Here is a 24,229-nt window from a genome sequence, read left to right as displayed (position 1 = left end):
TGTGTTCTAGTAGTTTTGATTATTAGTTGGGGTGGTGGTTGCATTTTAGCCTTTATATGCTTTTTTGATTTTTGGGAAAGGGGGTGCTTTCTGTTTTGCTATTACCCCACCCCATGTATATGTGCAGGTGCATGTCTGTGTGTCCTTTCTCTGATTTTTTAAAATGTTTATTGGTTAAATTATTATGTATTTATTCTGTCAAATATGTATATTTTCTCATGTACAGTTTCCAGCTTTTGAAGTAGATTGATTCTCTGTTACCTTGCTTCTCTGCTTTTTGGAGTAGTTTTTAAGGTTTTTTAGAGATTTTGGCATGCCCAGGTAAACAAATGGGAAACCCAAAATGAAAGAACCCAGAAGAGGCTTTCCTTTAGAAAATAAAAATTATGAAAATGAAAAATGACTTCTCCAAAAAAGAACTTAAAACAAAATAAGTATAAAAATGTTCTCCATGTTCATCCCTAATAATTACCTGTTATTTCTATACTGTTCACATCAATGATGAAGGTTTGCAAAAGGCCACTTTTATTTCCTTCAATGCCCAACGACAGTTCATTCTTTAGCTTTTCATCAGGTACCAATTGTCCAAACAAAAGGTTGAATAATACAATTACACTGCCATTTCTGTCAAACAAGAAATAATCCCACAAGAAAACATGAATTAGTAAATGTTCCAAACTGTTCCAGATTTGGTCATCATTCAATGAATCAGCTGCCAGGTAACACATAGATGCTGTCTGGAAGTTACAGCAAAAAGTTTTTAGCTACTGGAAATTTGGAGATACAGGGCTTCAGAAGGCTAGACATTGATTCAATACCTGTAAGCAATAGGAAAAGATTGTTTATTCTAACCCATCATCCCTCAATCCATATTTGACTTGCTTTTGTTTCTAATTGGTCAACAGGGAGATAACACTTCTGTTTCACTTGCATTGGTGTACATCAAATTATAAGACAAGGAAATATGCTTTTGTATTAGAATCATAGAATCATAGAATGGTAAAGCTGGAAGGGGCCTACAAGACCATTAAGGCCAACCCCCTGCTCAGTGCAGGAATACAATCAAAGCATATCTGCAGGTGGTGGTCTATGTTTCTCTTGAAAGCCTCCAGTGTTGGAGCACTCACCACCTCTCAATGTTAATTGGTTCCACTGTCTTACTGCTCTAACAGTTGGAAAGTTTTTCCTATATTCAATCAAAATCTGGTTTCCTTTAACTTGAGCCCACTGTTGCATGCCCTGCTCTCTGGGATGACTGAGAACAGATCCTGCCCCTCCTCTGTATGACAGCCTTTCAAGTGTTTGAAAAGTGCTATCTTATCTCCCCTCAGTCTTCTTTTCTCAAGGCTAAACATACCAAATTCTTTCAGTCTTTCCTCATAGGCCCTGGTTTCCAGCCCCCTGATCATCCTTGTCACCCTCCTCTAAACTTGTTCCAGTTTCTCAGCATCCTTCTTGAATTGTGGTGTCCAGACCTGGACACAATACTCAAGGTGAGGCCTAACCAGCGCTGAATAGAGGTGGACTAGATTGGGAAACTATACTTCTGTTAATGCTGCTTAAAATAGCATTTGCCTTTGTGTAGCCACATCACACTGTTGGTGCATATTCAGCTTGTGATCTATGACAATTCCATAATCCTTCTCTCTTGTGGTCTGAAGCAGAGGAAGAGAACTGAGTAATTTTAGCTGAGGTTGGCTGAAGTACAGTCAACCCTCGATTTACAAACGTCCCTACATACAAACTTTTCGATTTACGAATGGCTCCGTTCGCAAAAATTGGCATCGACTTGCGGATGGAGCCTCCACCTACGAATGAGGTGGAGGCTCTGTTTGCAAGCCAATGCCATTTTTTGCAAATGGAGCGATAGGCGCCTTCGGAGGTCTTAAAGGGCTTCCCCCCCCCGACATTGGAGGAAGCCTTTTGAGACCTCCGAAGGAAAAAAGGCAGGGAGAAAGGGCTGGATATTTGAATTTCCCGCCCTTTCTCCCTGCCATTTTGCCTTCAGGGGTCTCAAAGGGCTTTCCCCCCGACATAGGAGGAAGCCGTTGCAGCAACCAGAAGATGACATGACTGTATTTGAATAAATCATTTTTGAAATAGAATTTCTCAAAATCATTTCCAGTAAGGTAAGGAGTCCAGAAATAGAGCTAGCAACGACAAAAACAATGTGTCATAAAGCCAATTCCTACTTACGGCAACACTTTCCAACAATGGGTAGCGCAAAGGAACAGGGTTAGTTGATTTCCAAAGAAGGCACATGGGGTGCAAAAACCCCTTACCTCAGAATGGCATTAGCAGAGGTTTAGACGAGGGAAGGGGAAGCTGGGGACCCCAGGGGACACTGAATTGGCAGAAATTAGTCAGTACATGAGGGCAAGGGACAGAGAGATTTAGTTGAGCAGAAATACGTGTCCAGTAACTAACTGTTTTTCCCCTAGGTACAGTATGTCTCAGCCAGTTGACCCAGACCACAGAACGGTCCAGCTGGGTTCAGCTGAATGGTAGAGCATGCACTTTATATGCAACCTCTGACAGAGCCTAAAAGGGCTGGAAAAGATGCTGCTGACAGTGAATGTTAGCATCTCATTATTGAGCTAGATGATAACAAACAGCACTGTGCAGACAAGACCGAGTTAGATGGATCATTATAAGGCAACTTCCTCAGTTACTACTGCAGACAGGATATCTTGACTGAGACTCCAATTACATTTATTGATGTTGCAAATTATGCTGGAAACAAGAGAATTAGAGAGTAAGTGAGTAGAAGGATAATATATAAGGGCAAAATATTGCAATATGTTATAGTTTATGGATGTTAGCTAATCTTTGCCAAACACAGAAAGTGAATATAATAGAAAAACTAGTTTAATAATTAAAGTAAAGAAAGAATCGAAGATAACATATGAACCCTCAGTGAGCCATATAGCATCCCATTTATTTATTATTTTATTTTATTTAAAATATTTTTATCCCACAGCTTTGAAATTAACAGGAAGAATGTACCTTCCCCATTACAGTAGTTTTACATTGGCTGCAGGTCTATTTCAAGGTCCAATTCAAAGAGTAGTCACTATCTATGAAGCCCTGTACAACTCAATCTGGGCTATCTGAAGGACTGTGTGTCCACCTATAAGCCTGCTTGTCTTTTAAAACCTTAAGGGAGGACCCATATCCTGTCCCTCCACTATCACAGGCACTTTTAGCAAGATATGATAGGGGGCATTTTCAGCGGCTGCTCCTCAGTTGTGCTACACTGTCCTGTGGGAGGCTGGGTTCGTCCCTCCTGTTGGCGGGAAAAGCCCTTTCTTTTCAGGCAGTCTTTCAGCAAATGAATTGGGCCGTTGAAGGAAAAAAAAAAACCTTTACCATGGAATGCTGAATGTTTTACTACTTCCTTGCAAACATGGGCTTTAAATTTTTTAAATGGTTTTTAAATGAGTGGTTTTTGAAATATTAGTATATGTTTAATTGCTTTTTTAGTGCTATAACTTATTGTGGGTTTTTTTGTATCTGTTTCTTAATCATTTGCCAGTTGCCTTGAACTCCATTTTAGGAGAAAGGTAGCAAAGACAATAAACAGCAAACAAATAAAACAATTTAAATGGTTTCAGTTGCTATTTATTTATCTTACCGGTTTATATATCACTTAAGAAAAATAAGTTATAGCATAGCTTCATGCACATGAAAACACACTATGCAGATTTTTTTTTTAAAAAATAATCAGTTTATCATACTTGTATTTAAAAATGAACCAGGAATAGATATAATTAGCTAAATGGATTTGGGAAAGCTTGGATAAATAAAAAACACTTTTTGGTATTGAGGGGCCTGCAATGGCAGGTTCCTTTTTCAGGGACACAGGACCAGCCTTTTCTGGACATTATTGGAGGGTCTGTGTATCAAATATTTATCTAGATTTGCAAAAGCCTTTTTTTTTAAAGTGAGAAACATCAGTTCTGTTGTTGTTGTTGTTGTTGTTGTTGTTTTTGAAAAATTAAGTTTATGTGGCTTTAAAGAAAAGTAGGGGACTAGCCTGAAAAAGGCAGTTGCTCCCTCCATAAAAACCTGGAGGATTAGAGGGGTTGGAGGTGCCCTCTCAGGCCTCATTGTGGCAGATGTAGCCCTGGTGCTTCTTGAAGTCATCTCCCCTTGTATCATCTGACAAGGTGAAACAGCTTTTCAGTCAGACCTTGGGTATAGTGGAAATGCCGATGACATGAATGTCCTAGGATAGTACTATGCATTTCCTTTTAAATGGACCATTGGACTGAAGCCAGTGGAGTCTAGTTTTACTCCATTTACACTGTTAATGTTATAAAATGTTGAGTCTAACTTGGCAGCAAATGTTATGAAACTTGGGAATAGGGATCCAGGATTTCATTAACGTTATCAAACACATTAGCTTTAGCTACTGAATTCAAAATAAGTAAAATGCATCTCATTTGACAGATCTGTTTGAGAACTGATCAGAATGCCAATGGCATAATGGAAATGCATTCAGAACATCAAGATGTTCGGGCAAATCAGATCAAGTTCAAATCCATGTTGTTTAAAAATGTCTTTAACAGAAACAAATAATAGATGATAGAAATTATATGGTGACAGAATTTCCTGCTTACCTAGCTAGTGGAGGAAATGCTATTTAAATGCAATTTATTATGTGGGTCACAGATTAAAAACAAACAAGAGACAACACAGTTCTGTTGGTGGAATGGGAATATCTGAGAGTGAATAAACCACCTATCAAAAGCAATGTGCTCTGATGGGATGAAAAGGAGGTAGATTACCATTTCCCTTCACTTTTGCTTTTCAAAACTAAATCAGCTCAAAGAAAGCATACATTTCCCTCCATGTTCAGGACTTCTCCATTGACTGAATGTGGTTTGGATCATATACTCTAGATTTAAAGCGTTTACAGTGGTACTTTGGTTTACGAACGCCTCAGTTAAAGTAATTTTTGGTTTACGAAGCAAAATCCATTGAAAATAATGCTTCGGTTTACGGTTTACGGTTTTGTTTTGTTTTGTTTTGTTTCATTTGGGGGGGTTTATGAAGAAAGTTTACCCAGGATGTATTGTGCTTGGAGGTTTATAGCACTGCCTCTATTCCTATGACAATCCACGTTTTGGTTTATGAATTTTTCGCATTACGTGATGTCCCGTAGAACACATTAAATTCGTAAACTGAGGTATGCCTGTACTATGTTGCACTGTCTAATTTGCCTCTACCAATATTGAACTGTAGTGGCCAGAGTCGGCGGGGGGGGGAAGTTTCCCATGGCAACAGAGAAGATATATTTGATTCTGAGGGTTGACTGCTCTAGACGTGTGGCTTTTGGAATACTCATTCTGGGACCACAAAATTTCAGCCTTCAGAAGAAATGAAAAGGGAATACTGTATCATGTGTTCTTACACAATTGACTCAATTATAATATATTCCAACCTAGATAGCTAAAATACTACAGATTTCTTCTGTATTCCATGCATATGTTGACATGACTGAGGCTCCAATCTACACATATATAAAAATAAACTCACCTAAACTGGGAAACTTTACAGTTCTTATATTCATTTTGAAGTTCACTTGATTGAAATATATCATCTATCTAGATGTAAAAATATGAGAGGCAAAATAAGCATGACAAAATCTTTCTTGACATTGTCAGTTGGTACCTACAGAAATATTCAAAGCATTTTATTAAGCTATCTCCTCCCCATTTCCATTAAAAGAAATATCCAAGCTATCTTTCTCTGACAAAACTGAAACATCACTTTGTGCTAGAATACAACAGAGATTATGGAAGCTACTCTTTAGGACTATAGTTGGGGTATTCTAGGAATTGTTAACCAAAATGTAACTTTCTCCATCTCTGTAATGTAGTAAAGTGGTCAAAGGTTTTTTGCTGTTGCTGCTGCTGCTGTCAAAATATATTTTGCACATTTGTGCATTTTTTGAAAATGCACGTTACTAGAAATGTGATAAATCTTGCCTTCTTGAACTATCAAATGTAGTAGGATTGGGAGGGTTGTTTGTGGATTCTTTCAAATTAGTCTGCAGGGTGTATTGTGCTTCCCACATGTGCATGCTGACTTGGAAAACATTAGCTCTTTACTGCTGCGTTTTGCACAAACTGTGAAAAACACAATGGGTACAAAATGTCCTTGTCCTGTTCTCATACTGAAGATGAGACTTCTCATGGAGGTTGAAGAATTCTTAACATCTTGTCTGGTCACATCAAGATGAGCTATTTCAATAAAAAAATGAGAACAGGAGAGATTAATTATATCTCCAGGTGCTCCAAACACTGACTTCCAAAAATATACATATAACTGTGGCACCAGAATAACAGACATGTTTTCTTCAAGCATGGCTTCATAGACATTTCTATTTTTTTAAAATGGTGGAGGGCACTGCAAATTTAGGCTATTTTGGAAGTGCATTATGTTTCTGATAATGACCTCAGGAAACCATATTACAGATTTCTTTCTGTGGGTGTCCTGCAGTAGATATCTCACTTGAACTAAGATTTAATTCCAGAGGGTAACTTGGGAATAGTTTTATTGAATGTGCTTTGACAGACACTGTTTACTAACTTATGGCCAAATGAACAATTATATTTAATGAGTAATTTGGTGCAGCAAGATTGTTTTCACTTTTAAATTAGTAGTCAGATGGGTACCCTCATGTGTGGTAAGCATAGACTGAACATTTCCTCCTGTGCTGGTGATGACGATTCATTGTGAACCTACCACTGAGCATGAGAGATAAGGTGCCTTTGTCCCCTGTGTTATTTTCACTCCTTTTCAAAAAAAACTCCACTGACTATGTATGTGTGTCTGCATCTCATTTCTCTTCTATTAGAAAAAAAACATTGTGGAACCTTAAAGATGAACTGCTAATGTGAGCTCTTGTGTAAAAGTCTACTTTCTCAGAGATAAGGATGAGGCTGTATGACTGTCATATTTATACATGGCCTCATGACCAGGTGGGGACACAGATAATGGACAAAGTGATCATGGTTTTTGTTAGGAACACCATTACTCAGAACAGATTCCATACAGAAAGTGAAGACTATTGAATAATGCAGAACTGTAGTATATCATGATTATAAATGCATTTGCATACACAAACATAAACACACACAAATGCATACATAATCATGATATACTACAGTTCTGCATTATTCAACAGTCTTCCTTCTTTGTACAAGAAAACTCTGTGGGAATGGTATACATACATACATACATACATACATACATACATACATACATACATACATACATACATACATACATACATACATACATACATACATACATACATACATACATACATACATACATACATACATACATACCATTCCCACAGAGTTTTCTTGTACAAAGAAGGAAGACTGTTGAATAATGCAGAACTGTAGTATATTATGATTATGTATGCATTTGTCTGTGTTTATGTGTGTATACATGTATATATATATGTAATGGGTTGAGGTACCCTTCATGTATATCCAGAGGGAGAGGAGTAAAGAGAGAGAGAGAGAGAGAACTTGGGACAGATTTTAAATAAAAAACCCAATATAACAAAGCTGGCACATGCCATAAACAGGTAGTGTTTGTTATTTCTTACCATTTGCTGAACATCAAAGGCAAGAGCTTTGAAGACTGTTGATGATTTCTCTTGCAAAGCAGGGCTGAAAGATGTTCCTGAGAGTATCGTGAATGTTCCCTGGGCTGTATGACTGTTTGCACCTGATAAAGGGGATATATATGAGGAAGGATGTGATTCTTTCATTTTGCTGTTTCTGTAGACCTGCTCTTTTCATTTTTATTGGCTTTGAAAATGAACCCACAGCATCGGGAAGTGCAAGCAATATAATTTACTTGCTTTACTTGTAAATATTTATGAGTCTCATTACAGATTTAAAAGTATGCATTGTACAGTGTCAATATCAGAGTCTGTAAGTAACGAGTTACTTACTCATAAATAGTAACTAGAAAGTATAACTACAGTACAGTATCACCGTAACTTAATGAGGAAAAACTATTCATCTTCCACTTTAAACATTTTATAGTTACCTTTTTAGTTAGATGGGCATTTTGTTTGGTATACTGCAACATGTATTTTCTAGTTACTAGCATCTAAGGACTACAGAAGGATTTTAGCATCCTCCCTTGCACAGCTGGGCCTTCATGCCCCATGGGAACCAAATGATCACAGTTTCCCCTTGTATAAAAATGCAGGAAATAGTATAGAGCAGTAGAAGATCACATGTAATTTGCCTCCTTCAAAGAAAACGCTTGTGTCTTCTGTGCATGAGGCCAACTGCATTGCTGCTTAATGACTGGAGTGGTATTAGTGACGCCAACCAGGAAGAAAAACTGCTCAGGCAGCCAGTTTTATCACATGCAAGAAATCATGCTAGGAAACTGAATACTTTCAGAGTTTTTTTTTTAAGAACTAAAGATTAAAACTGCTTCCTTTGTGCACCAAACAGATAAATTTCTGATGTGCTACTTTGAGAAGGCATTGCTTTGATCTGACATACACGTTTCTCAGCTTTTCTACCAGAATTCAATACTGCTTTGATGAATGTAGAGAATAGCCTCTCACAGTCATGTTGACCTTTCCAGTTGATAATCTTCTAACGTAAAGTTTGTTTCAATCATTTGTGATCATTTCAGAAAGAAAAATACAATTCAAATCAATGAGATTATCTACTCCAACCTTAAAATTACTTTTTGTTCAAATCTGAAAAACAGAAAGCACTAAAAAGCAATTTCTTCAGTGAAAGACATGTCCTTTGTACTGTCACTTTACAATTTTTTTTTCCTCCTGGAGCACTCTGTTCCTGATGGCTACCAGCTGATGTGTGGTGACCTACAACATGTTAGTAGGTAGCACGGTGAACAGGCCTCATTGGATGGCATCCCCTTTTTTCTACAATAGATCTACAGAAAATCTAATGTGTGCCATACAGAACATGTCACGATTGCATTCTGATGTCAAAGACTTGAACTGCTTCCAAAACATTATTACAGGGCTTGAGGGCTCTAATAGGGCACTGCAATGACAGAAACATAGAACACTTTGAAGAAGTGAATGTTGAAAACATTTCAGCTGAGGAGATTCCTCTTCTTTTCATCTGCTTTTTCAGGCTATACAACTCTACAGTTCCATTGATCCAAGCCGGTGTCCTGCAACTCATGCAATCAATTCTCAAGCTTGGAAATTAAAGGAATTCACACCAAGGCAGAAGTACAGAAGCAGCTTTCATAACAACTTTAAAGCCATCTTGTTCCATGCTGTCATTAACTTGGAGAGCATATGCTTTACCATTTAAATTACAGTTCAAGGGTTAAAGCTGAAGCTTCTGTTTCACTAATTTCTATGTGTAATTATGCTTTTCAAAGCAGCAGTATATAATCTTAAAATCAAAGTTGACAAATAATTAAACCAATACAGACAGTTGACTTTAGATGTACCACAAAGCTCATGAATAAAGTCAAATTCTATCTCCTTACCTTGTTCAGTTCTGTTGTTTAAGAGCCACAATAGTATTAACAATCCTATGGAAATGCATATTGATAGAGTAAAGAGAACAGCAAACAGAATTTCATAGTCACTAAGAGGAATGTGCTTCTTCTCAGCTGATTTTTTCAGATTCATCTCAGGCTCAGAAATGGTGACTAATGGCTACCAGTTGTGGGGAACGCTGACAAGAACAATGATCAACTTGGACAGATATTTATATACTAGTGATGATTACAGAAATTAATTACACCTTTAATCTTCATTTATATGCAGTCAGTTCAGAACAAGTTTTCGTGTCATCCAGTGCAATGATATCTTTCAAAGAATAGATTCAAATGAAGGCAGCACAACTCCACTTTAAAAGATAATGTTTTTTCCAAGATAACATGCATGTAGGAAACTCCCAGGCTTGTAAATGTTAATTGCCAACATTTCATTATTATTATTTTGCCATTTATCTGTCATCAGCGAATTTTAAACAAAAGGACATGTTGCTTCTTACAGCTTAGCGGCTTCTTACAGTTTAGTGGATCATCTCCAAAAAGAACTGGAAGCCATGTGTTGATTCATTCTAAACTGTTAGATACACTTACACTCCCTTTCTAAAGATCCATAAGGCTTCTTTAGACATTTTGCCATACCCAAGATATTTCACTGCCTGAATCATTTGTTTATTTATCTATACACACCATTTTAGTACTGTGTTTCATTTCATTTATTGTTGCTGATGTTGTTTTGCATCATTAAGTTTCCTCTGACTCATGGTGACTCTACAGTAGTAGGATTTTAAAGGTATGTGAGATATTCAAGGAGTGGTTGGTACCAGTGCCATCCCCCAGCAAGTTTTGATGGCTGAGGCTGGATTTGACCCCAGTTTTCTTGTTCAATTAATGTCATTAATTATCATACAAAGGTGGACATCCTCCTCCACCACATCTAATGCAGCAGGCTGGTTTAGGGGACCCAGGAAGGTTGTGCCATGTGGAGGAACAGGTTGTGGGCAGACAGGTGGGTCTAATAGTGTTTCAAAAGCAGTTCAGATCTTTGACATCATATAGTCATAATGTAGAAGTTGGATGCTTCATTGAATAGCAGCCAGCATTCTACCAGGACAAGCCTGTCATCTACTTCCTGAAGTGGATACCAAACTAACCTTCTTTTCTTCTGTGTGCTGTTAGGGATAGGAACAAATCTTTCCTCCATCCACCTCCTCCTTCTTCTCTGAACAGCAGATTTCTTCACCTTATGGAAAATGTCCATGTGATTAGAAACCTGGTTCTCCCAGGGTCTGAACCGTGCATGGAGGTGTTGTCCCACCAAGAAAGGGACGGCTGAACCATGCTACATGAGCTCTTTTGCATTTATTCAACACTAATCAGTCAATCCCATTTCCACATCAGTCTTACACTTAATTTAAAACATAAGAAAAGCAGCATGAAACTTTACTTTAATTACATGTTTAAATAAGCATTTTTAATCATTTTAAATCTCAAAGCACATATTTTAAGGCTGCATTTTTATAAGTAAGTCTTATTAGACATAAAAAGTAAATAAACATACAATCGCACTGTAAATGTGTGTTCTTTTCAAATACACATTTGAAAATATATGTTGATAATTTTTAAAATGAGAACTTTATCAGAACATTTGGAAAGTATGCAACCTGATGGAGAAATACATTTTCATCTGCCCATTATTCCAGCAGGTACGGAAATGATCAATTCCCATCAGAATTAAGTAAGATTCAATTACCCACTCTTTCAGAATAAAGACATGAAACAGAGTGATGGGTTAAACTAGGGTCACAAGATTATTAACTAATTTATTGTATTAATTTATATTCCAGTCTGCATAGAGAGTCTTAAAGTGAAGAACTAAGTCAGAGTATGATTCTTTCTTGCCAAATTCCTCTTCCTTTAAAGGCAAAGATCCTGCCCTATGGCCTTGTAGTAAATTAGCATCTCACCACCAGCTAACTTATTTTACCTGGGGAGACCTGGCTAAGTTCATTTTCTCCCCAAGTCCTGAGACTTTAAGGAGCCTGTAACCTGACTGGCCTCAAGGGATGTCCATCAGCTGACTTCCAGAATCACATGATCCAATATGTATTGGAAGCTCAGCATCCTGCTTGTAATTTTACACCAATTTCATACATGGCCATCCACTCATGCCCAAGAGAACCAGTGCAAGATTAGGGCAAAAAATCCCCACTAACCTATTGTTCCATATGCCCATTAGATGGCAAAGGCCAAAACCTTTTATCCAGCCCTGAAGCAAAGAGCCAGAGCATGCACTGGCTCCAAGGGTGGGAAGGAGAGAAAAAAGGTCTCCCTTTATAGCCTCTTGACCTTGTCCTGACATAGACAACATGATGACACATGTTGTCAGAAAAAAATGAGTCCTGCCTCTTCTGTGTAGGGTGGGTGAAACTTCAACAGCTCTATGGAGGACTAGGACAATAGCTTCCTTGAGCATTCCTATTGTAGAGATGTAGACTTAGATTATGAGAAGCCAATTTGTGGCCTTCCAGATGGTGTACTACTCACAAAACCTATCTAGTTGCTGCATAATGGAAATTGCAGCCCAACAACATCTGGAGAGTAACATGTTGCCCACTGCTGACTTACATATAGAGTATGCACAGAAACGTTGATATATTCATATCAATAGTCATTCATGCCTTAGTTATACTGTGTCATGACTATTTCAGTATGCTCTCCATGAAGTTAACCTTGAAGAGGGTCTGAGATCTTCATCTGGTGCATGTGACAGCTAGGCTGCTAACCCATACACAAGATCAACATCATATTATCCTAAAACTGAAAGATCAGGATATACATCAATGGTTTATTTGACCCACTTTAAAGTGGTGATTTTTAACCTTCAAAGCCTTTAATAGTTTGGAACTTGACTTTCTAAGCGATTTTCTGTCTCAAAATGAACTTGTCTTAATGTTGAGATCTTTAGTAGAGACCATCTTGAGAATATCAACAGCTGCAGAGTCTTGCTTAACAAGTCTTTGGGAGAGGGTTTACTCCTGTGTGGCTCCTAGATTGGAGAATTCACTTCCCTCAGATCTATGACTCTCACTGCTGTTACAAAGGGTGTGAAAAAATATCTTTTAAAGTTGACTTATGATCATTTAATTTATTCTGATGATTGTTGTGGATTTTCTGGGCTATTTGGCCATGTTCTTAAGGTTTTTCCTTCCTAACGTTTCACCAGTCTCTGTGGCCGGCATCATCAGAGGACAGGAGTCAGAACTCTGTCTGTGCAGAGCAGAACACTGACAGAGTTCCAACTCCTGTCCTCTGAAGATGCCGGCCACAGAGACTGGTGAAACGTTAGGAAGAACAACCTTCAGAACATGGCCAAACAGCCCAGAAAACTCACAACAACCATAGGATGCCAGCCATGAAAGTCTTCGAGAATACATTATTCTGATGAATTTAACTGTTTGCAGACTTTTAATGTTTTTTATGTTTATGGTTTTTTTTATTATAAAAAAGATTTTATGGTTGATTTTGTTTTTATTTGTTTTTTTATGTTTCATAATGATTGTCATTTTCATTGAGCCATGAAAATACAGGTTAGAAATGTAATAAATAATAACACTAATAATACATCAAAGCTTTCCTGATACCCTTTCTACCACCATCTCCTATTTTCATCTTTATCTGAAGGATGAGGAAATCCTCGATTCAGGATAACAGGAAGGGCAACAAAGATAAAGGGAAACTGCTGTGTCTGCAATCTTTGAGGTGCATTTGAAATTTGGCCATGATAATGTAATTGTATTCCAAATTGACTGGCAATCTGTGGTCCTTTAAGTAAATTTGGGGGCTATCAGAGAAAGATGGCAAATTATTGATTTACTATGGGCGAGAATGCAAAAAACGGTCTGAAGCTCAATATCAAAAAAACTAAGATCATAGCCACTGGTCCCTTCACCTCCTGGCAAATAGAAGGGGAATATATGAAAGAAGTGACAGATTTCACTTTCTTGGGCTCCATGATCACTGCAGATGGTGACAGCAGCCACAAAAATAAAAGACGTCTGCTTCTTGGGAGGAAAGCGATGACAAACCACGACAGCATCTTAAAAAGCAGAGATATCACCTTGCCAACAAAAGTCCGAATAGTCAAAGCTATAGTTTTCCCTGTAGTGATGTATGGAAGTGAGAGCTGGACCATAAAGAAGAAAGCTGACCGCCGAAGAATTGATGTTTTTGAATTATGGTGTTGGAGAAGGTTCTTGAGAGTCCCCAGGACTGCAAGAAGAACAAACCTATCCATTCTAAAGGAAATCAACCCTGAGTGCTCACTGGAAGGACAGATCCTGAAGCTGAGGCTCCAATACTTTGGCTATCTGATGAGAAGAGAAGACTCCCTGGAAAAGACACTGATGTTGGGAAAGTGTGAAGGCAGGAGGAGATGGGGGCGACAGAGGATGAGATGGTTGGACAGTGTCATTCAAGCAACCAACATGAATTTAACCCAACTCTGGGAAGCAATGGAAGACAGGAGGGCCTGGCATGCTCTGTTCCATGGGGCCATGAAGAGTTGGACATGACTAAACAACTAAACAACAACAAAGTTAAAATATATGAAAAAAGTTAGGAACTTAAATTTGTAATGAATAATTTAAAAATAGCAGATCATAGGAAAGGTGTTGGATGGCCCTTGTTTATGAACTCAATAAAGTTTCATGGACAAAACATGGTCCTCTTCAGCAGTAGATCACCTGCTTATTCTATACAACAGAACTGAGGAAACAACAGTTTTTTAGATATTGATGAATCCCATCTCTCGTAACCAGGCTAATCATTGGTGAAGCAGGAAACAGGTAACATTTCTTTAGTATTGGTCTTTGACTGTCAAGATTCCCTAACCCTGCTATAGAGAAATAACTTTTAAAGAAAACAGCCCATATTATATCATTTTATACTGCATTTGGCATGCCACCACAGGTTCTGTGCATTCTCTTCCCCCGTGTTGGCTCCCCCAATCACTAGCTGGTTCACCCTGTTTTTCTCCTGCTCTTCATGCGATCATCCAGTTGCAGCAGAAGCATGGACTTCCTTTATCTGCCTCCTGCTGCAGCTGCCCACTCAGATGAGTGATTCCTACAGTACTGCCTTTGAGCAGACAGCTGCTGGAGGAGGTGGGGAAGGAAAATCTGTGCTCCTGCTGCTACTGGATAATTGCATAAAGAACAGGGGGGAAAAGCAGTATGCACTGGCTGGTGAAGGAAGGAACTCGCAGGGAGTGGGGAAAAGCAACATGCAGCACTTGTGGTGCATGCTGATGAACTGGTATGAACCTCCAAACTGAGGTTCATGCCCATCTCTATTCGTAACCTAAATCCAGAGCCTAGGTATGTTTTCCTGCCACGTTAATAATGATGGCATCTGGAGCAGCTTTTTCCTTTTCTCAAGTAGTTCAGGTTCTGCAGTCAAAAAAAGAGCCAAGTTAGCAATTGCAATGAGCTCTGCCAAGTACATCAATTAATCTATGAAGGGAAGCTGAGAGGCTGAAATTCTCACACTTCAGAAAATTGACTACGTGGCAAGATTTAGTATGTAAAATGATGCTTGTCTTCAGCAGCAGGTGATGGACTGAACTGGAAGGTACCTCCCAAAATGTGGGTGCATGTATATAACTTAAGCTCTGGTGACAGGCTGCCTATACTTGGTTCTGTACAATTATACAAACCTGGTCCATTGTTATTTTGATAAGGAACATTCAAAGGAAGAGTATAATTTAATCAGAGGGACGCTGGTTCCCATTTGTGTACTACATGATTCATGATTTTGCTTGAAATCCTTTGTTTACAAAAATGCCTGTTCTCTAATTCCCATCCAATTTCTATCCACATACATTACTTTAATGGAAAAATGGTAACCTCTTTTTCCTGCAGAAATAATCCTTCTGCAGTAAGCTAAGGCCCATGTGGTGCTGTCTACTGCTAAACATCTCACAGTAGCAAGTGAAGGTGGCATTTCAAACCGATCTTTGTCCAACTATTTTGAAACAATTCTGTTGAAACAATTTTTCTACTATTTGAATTGTATTTATTGTATTATAATTTTATCTTCATTTCCCTTTATGGTTTTTTATTTACTATTTTGTTACTCTGTTGTTTTTTGTTATTTGTTCTAAACCCCCCAGAATGGCCTTGGTTGCCAGATGGTAAAGGTAAAGGTAAAGGTTCCCCTTAACATTTAGTCCAGTTGTGACTCCAAGGCGTGGTGCTCATCCCTGCTTCCAAGCCATAGAGCCAGCGTTTTGTCCGAAGACAGTTTCCATGGTCATGTGGCCAGCATGATTAGACACGGAATGCCATTACCTTCCCATCGAGGTGTTACCTGTTTATCTACTCACATTTACATGCTTTTGAACTGCTAGGTTGGCAGGAGCTGGGACAAGTGACGGGAGCTCACTCCATCGTGTGGATTTGATCTTACAACTGCTGGTCTTCTGACCCTGCAGCACAGAGGCTTCTGCAGTTTAACCTGCAGTGCCACCATGTCCCTCTAATATTTATTTATTTGATTTGATTTATATACCACCCATCTGACTGCCAAATGGGTGGTATATAAATCAAATCAAATGAATGAATGAATGAATGAATGAATGAATATCAAGGCAGGAAGTATCATAGAAATAGCACCAGCTTTTTCTTCCTGTTGAAATGGAAGAAACATTTTCCTGGGAAGCCATTTAGCCATCAAGGAAGATCCCTTCCTGTACTGCCTTCTCCCTATTTACAATGTGGGATCTCAACATGCAGGCACTCCACTTTAGCCAGTAATTCTTGGAAGAGTTGAAGGCAGCAGATAGATTGAATCCACAGAGAAAGCCATAGCTTTGACATAGCAATTTTCCCCTAGGCATTTTTCTCCCCTCCCATTCATGATAACACTTTTTTTAAATAAGAGATACAGAAATGCTCTAAAAATGCCATGGGCTGGGGATAGAGCAGACTGGAATATCTTCTAAAGCAGTGGTCCCCAAACTTTTTGACACCTGGAACCACTTTAGTTGAAGGCCATTCTCCCAAGGACCGGGTGGGGGTACTTGTTATGTAGTTGTTGGAGGATAGCTTTAAATTGAGCTCATGAAGGAAATGACGAGCAGTAGGTGAGCTGCAGTTGAAGCTCTGCCTCTTGTTAGATCAGCAGTGGTTTAGAACCTAATAGGAGCACTGCTGATCTAGCAGCAGGAGGAGTGGAGTGGAGAGTGAAGCTCCGTCTCCTGTCAGATCAGCAGCTGTTAGTGCAAGAACGCAGAGAATCAGCAGAGTAACTTCTGGTTCAGGTGGTTAAATGAATCACGCATACACAAGCAGCTTCTCCAGCACCAGACGTGTATTTACAAGCTATATACAGAAGTGCAGACTGGCAGCATAACAGCATGCCACTCATCAGAAAGAAGAATACATCTGCTGTACAGAGACCACATATATACTTATTCACAACTATCTGTGTCCAATCATATTAGATATCGCATCATACATGAGTCAGCACTTTATGAGTCATCATGACTCAGCATTACAGCACACCTGTCCAATATGGCTGCTCATTAAGACACTTTGTACTGCTCAGGCCTGTAAATTTTACCTTGACATCAGCAGCATTAGAATCCTATAGGAGTGTGTTGACAGGAGGCGGAGCTTTGCTTGCTGCCCACCTCCTGCTCGCTACACATCTTTTCCGGTGACCCAGTCCTTCCAAGGCCATGGACCGGTCCTGGTCTGTGGCCCGGGAGTTGGGGACCCCTGTTGTAAAGAATAAAGTGTGGGTCAGTTCCTATTTGTTTGTATTAGGGTAAAGAGAGGGCTGGAGGAGGGGGTTTACAGCTGTATTAAAAACATTTTTGTAAGTAACTGAAACTGAATCATTGTAATGTTCTAAACCTTACTCTAGTGATTTTTTTTAAAGCTTTGCTTTTAAATAAACCTTTCCACAGAAGGTCATTTGCTAAGGTACACATATACATTTGTTCTGGAGTCCCTAACACACATCATCTTTTCATGTAGGTTACACAGCAAGAGTGGCACATTTCACCTAAGCCACTTTTAGTTAAGTGTTTTTCATATCCTTCTAGATGTCAAACAACCCACAATTCTTATTAATTTCTTTTCACAGCAAGGTTCTACGTATCTGAACAAGCTGTCCTTCAGATTCATTTTAGAATGAAGCTTATGTCTGGGGAGCAGCATCTGCAATCCCTGTGAGATTTACAGTTTCATTGTGGTGTGAGCTTTTTTTATATAATATTTTCTGTCTAATGATAACTGCACAATGCAAAAAAATTGCTGACAGAATGAGAATTGTTATAGAATGTGTTTGTTGCTGCAGTGAAAAAAAAAAACCCTTTTAATTCCAAATCTCTGAGAAAAGAAGGCAGACCTTGACTTCTTTTTTAATCTACTTGTGGGAAAATGATTTGGTGACATGCACAGGATTGCTCTCCATTAATAGGATGAAGTCTGACTCAGCTTTGTATGTGTGTGTGTGTGTGTGTGTCTGTGTCTGTGTCTGTGTCTGTGTCTGTGTCTGTGTCTGTGTGTCTGTGTGTGTGTGTGTCAGGCATGTTAAATGAATTGATTTATTTTGCAGTGTTGGTTGCAGTGAGAGGAGGTGGATAAACAGTAGTGATATATCTGTGAAGAAACCTGGGTTGCTCCCTTTCCCAATGTTAAGAGCACATATCATGATGTACATGGTTTTGCACAGTAGGAAAATTCAACATTTTAAAACAAGCAAGTTTAGAATTTGACAGGAATCCAGATTACCATATGGCCTTTCAGAATGTCATGTAATCAAAATAAGTAACAAATAGTTATTTCTGTACTTACATGACTTCTGTGCTATATTTTTGCCCAATTTTTAGACATGATTTCATTCTCAAGCCATCATGTTAATTTAGTATAATAAAAATATGCAAGTTTTTCATTTGAGTTGTCCTCTTGCTAAGGAAGGCTTTTGCCTTCATCTTCATTTCAGCAGTATAATCAGGTAATGAAGAATCCAATTTTTTGATGTTATTGCTGGAACAATTGGGACTTAGTGAACAATGAGAAGTTGGAGTCAAAGTAGCTGTTAAGTGAAGTATATATTTTCCAAGTTTTACCTACCACTGTAGCATTTCCTCAGAAATGTGTACCCTAGCAAACTGATTTATGAATTAAGACCTTATTTGTTTTTTAGTGACCATTCATAAAATAGAGCATGCTAAATGAAAAATATATAGGCAAGGAAGTGAAATTTTGCAGAAATGTTTAAACTGGTGAAGTTCAGGACCTATCTGCTTCACTTACTTATGATGTGTCTGGAGGAGTGTGTGCCTGGCTTTTCTTACTGAACAATTGTCTCAGTAGCAGATACCAGCCTTCACTTCTCAATAGTTCAGGCCCGTAAGAAGATGTCATAAGGTAACTGCTTCTACAGGAGAAGGCTTTTTCAGATCAGGAAGAATGAGCACCTGGGAAAGGTGCAATGTGATGAAGCACTGTGTAATAGAAAGGGGGGCTGGGGAAGCACTTGTTGTCACTTTGCACTAGTCCAAAAGGTCTCAAAAAAGTGATAGAAAAATAGAAGCTTCTTTCATGCGGAAACAAAACTTTGGGGAAGTTGTAGGCCAAATTATGGCACAAAGCATTCCTCTCCCCGCCCCCCGGCCGAAGGTAGACATAACACCTTATGGTTGTTGGGGGTTTTCTGGGCTGTTTGGCTGTGTTCTTAAGGTACCTTAAGAACATGGCCAAACAGCCTGGAAAACCCACAACAACCATCGGATCCCAGTTGTGAAAGCCTTCAAGAATACATAACACCTTATACTTGCTGCTGAGATTATAAGGAAGAAGCTATATTAAAAACATTTGAAGTAGAGACACAATGTGCCAGTGACCCCTTCAGAAGGTAGTATGTGCACACCTTTCTCTGTACTCTCTCCTCTTCTCCCTCTTATTTCTTGATTGAACTCTTACCCTTGCTTGATACTTACCATCGATTGAACAGTACTTATATTTTAATTAATCACGGCTTGTTGTACATAAGAAATGTTTATATTAGGAAAATACACATGAAAAATATGTACAAATTTCCATGGGGGAAGGGGGAAAAAACCACACAAAATTATGCAGCCTGCTTTTGGGTTGGAGGTGGACTCCCCACAAGTCGGATGCCAAGGGAAAAAAAAATCAGCACTGAGACTGAAAGTTTGATCATCTAGATGTAATTACCAGCACATCTAGCCCATTCTACTCAGTCAAGTACAGTGTTTTCCCCCAAAATAAGAGGATCTTATATTAGTTTTTGCTCTTTAAAAAAAAGCATTAGGGCTTATTTTCAGCGAATGTTTTTTCCCCGTGTACAACAATCTACATTTATTCAGATACAGTCTTGTCATCTTCTTCTGGTTGCTGCACAATAGTGGATGGCAGGGTTTCACTTAACTGGGGCTTATTTTTGGGATTGGCTTTATATTATGTGCATCCTGAAAAATTGTACTAGAGCTTATTTTCAGGCTAGGTCTTATTTTCGGGGAAACAGGGTAGTTACACACTTCCTGATCATAGATTGTTACCTTTGCACTTGTTTGAATGCTTCCATCTTTGAAAAAAGGAAGTAAAGCACTAAAATGGTATGAAAGCCAACAAAGGAGTTATGTTTAAAGGGCAAAATACATCATGGGTGGTGTACACACATGCTGAGATGAAACAAAGTCCTCTCTGTGAAAGGTAAGGACTTTGTTATCAGTTTCTTATCTCTACTGATAAAGCTAATAGCAGAAGAGATAAGCACTGCAGGATGTCAGATACAGCTACAGCCGCAGATGCCAAGATTTATTTGTCATTAGAGGTCAACAGGAATGCACCTCTGATATTGCATGAGCAACCAAATCAACTTTCCATAATGGGGGGAGAGTCCAAACAAAATGTTATATAACTCTGTAAAATTCCAGGTATAGTTTGAAAAAGAACTTGAGAAGTCTTCGGAAAAGATAGCTGGACACCCAGTTTGACAATTGTGATGGTTGTGGGCTTGACAGAGATAGTTGGAGGGTTTAATATTCTGTTATACCTCTGGTAAGAGGGGATGGAGAAGCACAGACATTCTCTCAGTCATTTTCTCTCAGCTTGACCTATCTCAAGGTGTTGTTGTTGTGAAGAGAAGGGGCTGGTAATTAGGGTTGCCATTTTAAGCTAATTGAAGGAGATATGGGGTATAAATGTAGCATCCACTTTGGCAGTCATGGAAGAGGGGTACTTGATAGATGGGGCCTTTGATATTTATTTATTTATTTATTTATTTATTTATTTATTTATCTATCTATCTATCTATCTATCTATCTATCTATCTATCTATCTATCTATCTATCTATCTATCTATCTATCTATCTATCTATCTATCTATCTATCCATTTATTTATTTATTTATTTATTTATTTATTAGATTTATATACTGCCCATCTAGAACGTATCTACTCTGGGCAGTTATCCAGATACTCTTGTGGAATATGTAAGAAGAGGTGCAGAAGCTCAGTCATTCTTTTTCAGCCCGACTCACCTTGACATCCTTTTTCCTCCTGGCTATGTGGGTATGATATTGCAAGGCACGTATGAGCTGTTCCTTGATTTTTAGATCACAGATGCAGAATACACTGATAAACTAGTAGTTTTTTAAATGTTATTTTTATTTTTAAAGATTGAATTGTTACTGATGGGGAGAACTGTCAGTTAATAAAAACTCAATAGTGTTCAACCATAGCTATCAGGAGATAACAAGAAGACAAGGATAATTTGATATCTATTAACACTCTGGCAATAAATGAAGCCCTCACAGTCAGCCTAGGCTCTCAAAGTCTTTGGAAGTCCATCCTCTGAACCCTGGGAATCTTGGTGAACTATACAATGCCAAATATGCTTCACTTCAAATATGCCAGGATGCTAATATTAATAATTTTGTAAGCAAAGAGGTTAGCTGTTGGAAACTATAAAACTTTTAAATTCCATTCTGAGTTTGTGAAACTTGACACTGGTGAATAAATCAAAATATTCCAGAAGTATTTGATTACAATACTGATGGTAATATGATTTGCTCCAGAATGCTACCCCTGCTTTGCCAGCAATCTCATAGAATCATAGAATCGTCATTGGGTTGGAAGGGACCTTGGAGGTCTTCTAGTTCAACCCCCTCCCAAGGCATGAGACCTCATACCATCCCAGACAGATGGCTGTCCAATCTTTTCTTGAAAGGAATGTCCCCATTCTTCCATTGTGGTAACTGAAGAATTTAATAAATCCCATTCTTACCGATTAAAAAAAGCCACTGGTAAAATACTGTCTTTCATTATTATATGTTGGAACTTCAGCATGTATTTAAACTACCAAATGTTTCCAGCATTTATTTATTTATGCATTTCTAAGAGTTCTATAAAAACTCTCAGGGCAGTGAAGAATGAAACAATAAAAAACAAAAATTGTAGAAAAGGCCACAAGAATGAAATCACAGAAGCAGCAGTTACAATGAAGCCATTAAATTCTGCAGAACATATAAAATTATAACCTAGGGAAATTACATTGCATGCTGAAATGTCAGGACGAATAAAAGTGTTTTTGCCTGGTGCTGAAGGCTTCATCTAAATTACTTTTAAATGAGCTGTCTTTGGGGGGTGAGCATTTCACAGAAGGGTTGCCATAGAATCAACAAATATTGCTATCTAGCTCTCCTCTATTAACTCCAGGTTGTAGAGGATCATGGGAAAGAGTTTCTGACAGTGATTTCAACAAGCTAAGGTGGTAGAAGACAATAGTGCAGGTTCCAGACTCCTAATTCATTTAGCTCTTGCTAGGAAGTCACTAACTCTTTAAATTGTGTCTGGAAGTATCCTATCAAAGTTTACTACTGGACACTTGAACAATAGTCAAGTGAACCCAAGAGACCATACTCAGATGAACCTCTAGTCTGAGTGTTTTTTTGATTCTTGTCCTGGTACATTACTGACCCCAAACAATGTTTTTGCATTTCCAGATCATCATGGGAAAACATAAAGTAAAGCTGCACGTCATCTGCACACTGATTATCTCATTTAGCAGTTTCATATAAAAACTTAAAAGCTGGATAGATGACATGTCATGGGATAATGGTAGAACTTCTGGAACAAGGCATAAAGTGGAAAGAGGAACAGGAAACCCAAAGCTCAAGTAAGATATCTTATTCTGAAAAAAAGTCTGTTTTTCAAAAAATATATAATAGTCGTATTTGTTTTAATTGTATTTATGAAATTTTTTCCCACTGCCAAATAGCAGATGAAGGCCTTTCTTCTCAGGCAGACTCTGCTTTAAATGACTGGTTAATCAAGGTTATTTTTTTAAAAAAGAATTATATTCTGTTTTACTTGTGCTTTTAATATTACTCTTATTTATGAGTTTTAATATACTGTAATATCTATTAAATATTTTTAAATATTGCAAGAATTTATTACTTAGCTTTTAACTTTGTTTCTTTTAATACTCTAAGCCGCCTTGGAACCTTTAGGAGAAAGGCAGCATATGCATATTTTAAACATTTATTAAATATTTATAATAAATAATAAGTGTTATGAATTTTATTAGCAGATGAAGCAATGTTTCATCTAATTTTCCACCAGCACTGAGCAGAAACCTCACCCCATATGTGCAAAGTTCAGGCTGTGACAGAATCAAATGAGCAGCAACACTAACTGCAGATGTGCGGCACCAATAAAGCACTACGCAGCTGTGCACCTCATCGCTTAGAGAGAATATTGAGAGGGAGTGATTTTGGTGACAGAAAAGGTAAAGGTAAAGGTTCCCCTTGACAATTTTTGTCCAGTCGTGTCCGACTCTAGGGGGCGGTGCTCATCCCCGTTTCCAAGCCATAGAGCCAGCGTTTGTCCAAAGACAATCTTCCGTGGTCACATGGCCAGTGCGACTTAGACACGGAACACTGTTACCTTCCCACCGAAGTGGTCCCTATTTATATACTTGCATTTGCATGCTTTCGAACCGCTAGGTTGGCAGGAGCTGGGACAAGTGACGGGCGCTCACTCCTTCACGTGGATTCGATCTTATGACTGCTTGGTCTTCTGACCCTGCAGCACAGGCTTCTGCGGTTTAGCCTGCAGCGCCACCACATCCCTGGTGACAGAAAGGTGGGATAATATTGTCTTTAATAAAGTCATTTGATAACATTGGCCCATAACAATTATTTTTCAAACTGTATATCCTACTATAACTTTTGCCTATGTATTCATGAGTGTTTATTTATGAACCTTCATTGTGTACATCAAAAGTTTTTAATTGTAAGCAAAAACTCACTTTTGGGTTTATAATGTATAGAATCTTCACATGAATTAATAGTGACAATATGCCAGGTAAAATAACTGGAAATTCTACATGTTACATGATAGTAACACTGTCGTAGAATCAAATATGGAAAAAACCCTTCCTTTTGACATAACTGACAAGAAGGGACAAAATCTCTACAATATGATGATGTTCTTTTATCATGTAACTGACACATAATCTTCATATATCTTCATTTTGTTACTGAAAGGTTGAAAAGGGTTGAAATTCTTAAAGGATCTGTAGGCCATCCTTTGATAATTGCAGAAATAAGATTATAGAAGGAAATTTCTTGATCATCAAGGCACTAAATCACATTT

General features: G+C 38.3%; 1 protein-coding gene across 1 annotated transcript in view; it reads right to left on the bottom strand.

The window, feature by feature from the left end:
- The window catches only part of TMPRSS15 (transmembrane serine protease 15), a 70,554-nt gene extending 60,380 nt beyond the window's left edge, over positions 1–10,174 (bottom strand). Inside the window, exons 1-4 of the mRNA XM_078390275.1 lie at positions 10,129–10,174; positions 7,631–7,752; positions 5,542–5,609; positions 473–624 (exon numbers count right to left, since the gene is read on the bottom strand). Coding sequence (XP_078246401.1) covers positions 473–624; positions 5,542–5,609; positions 7,631–7,752; positions 10,129–10,174 — 388 coding nt within the window. The remainder of the gene's footprint in view (positions 1–472; positions 625–5,541; positions 5,610–7,630; positions 7,753–10,128) is intronic.
- Positions 10,175–24,229: the final 14,055 nt, after the last annotated feature.

Source organism: Pogona vitticeps, chromosome 3, assembly GCF_051106095.1.
Source record: "Pogona vitticeps strain Pit_001003342236 chromosome 3, PviZW2.1, whole genome shotgun sequence".
In the NCBI taxonomy this organism is placed as follows: Eukaryota; Metazoa; Chordata; class Lepidosauria; order Squamata; family Agamidae; genus Pogona; species Pogona vitticeps.
The sequence above is the reverse complement of the archived record's forward strand: the minus strand, read 5'-3'. Positions and strand labels throughout refer to the sequence as shown.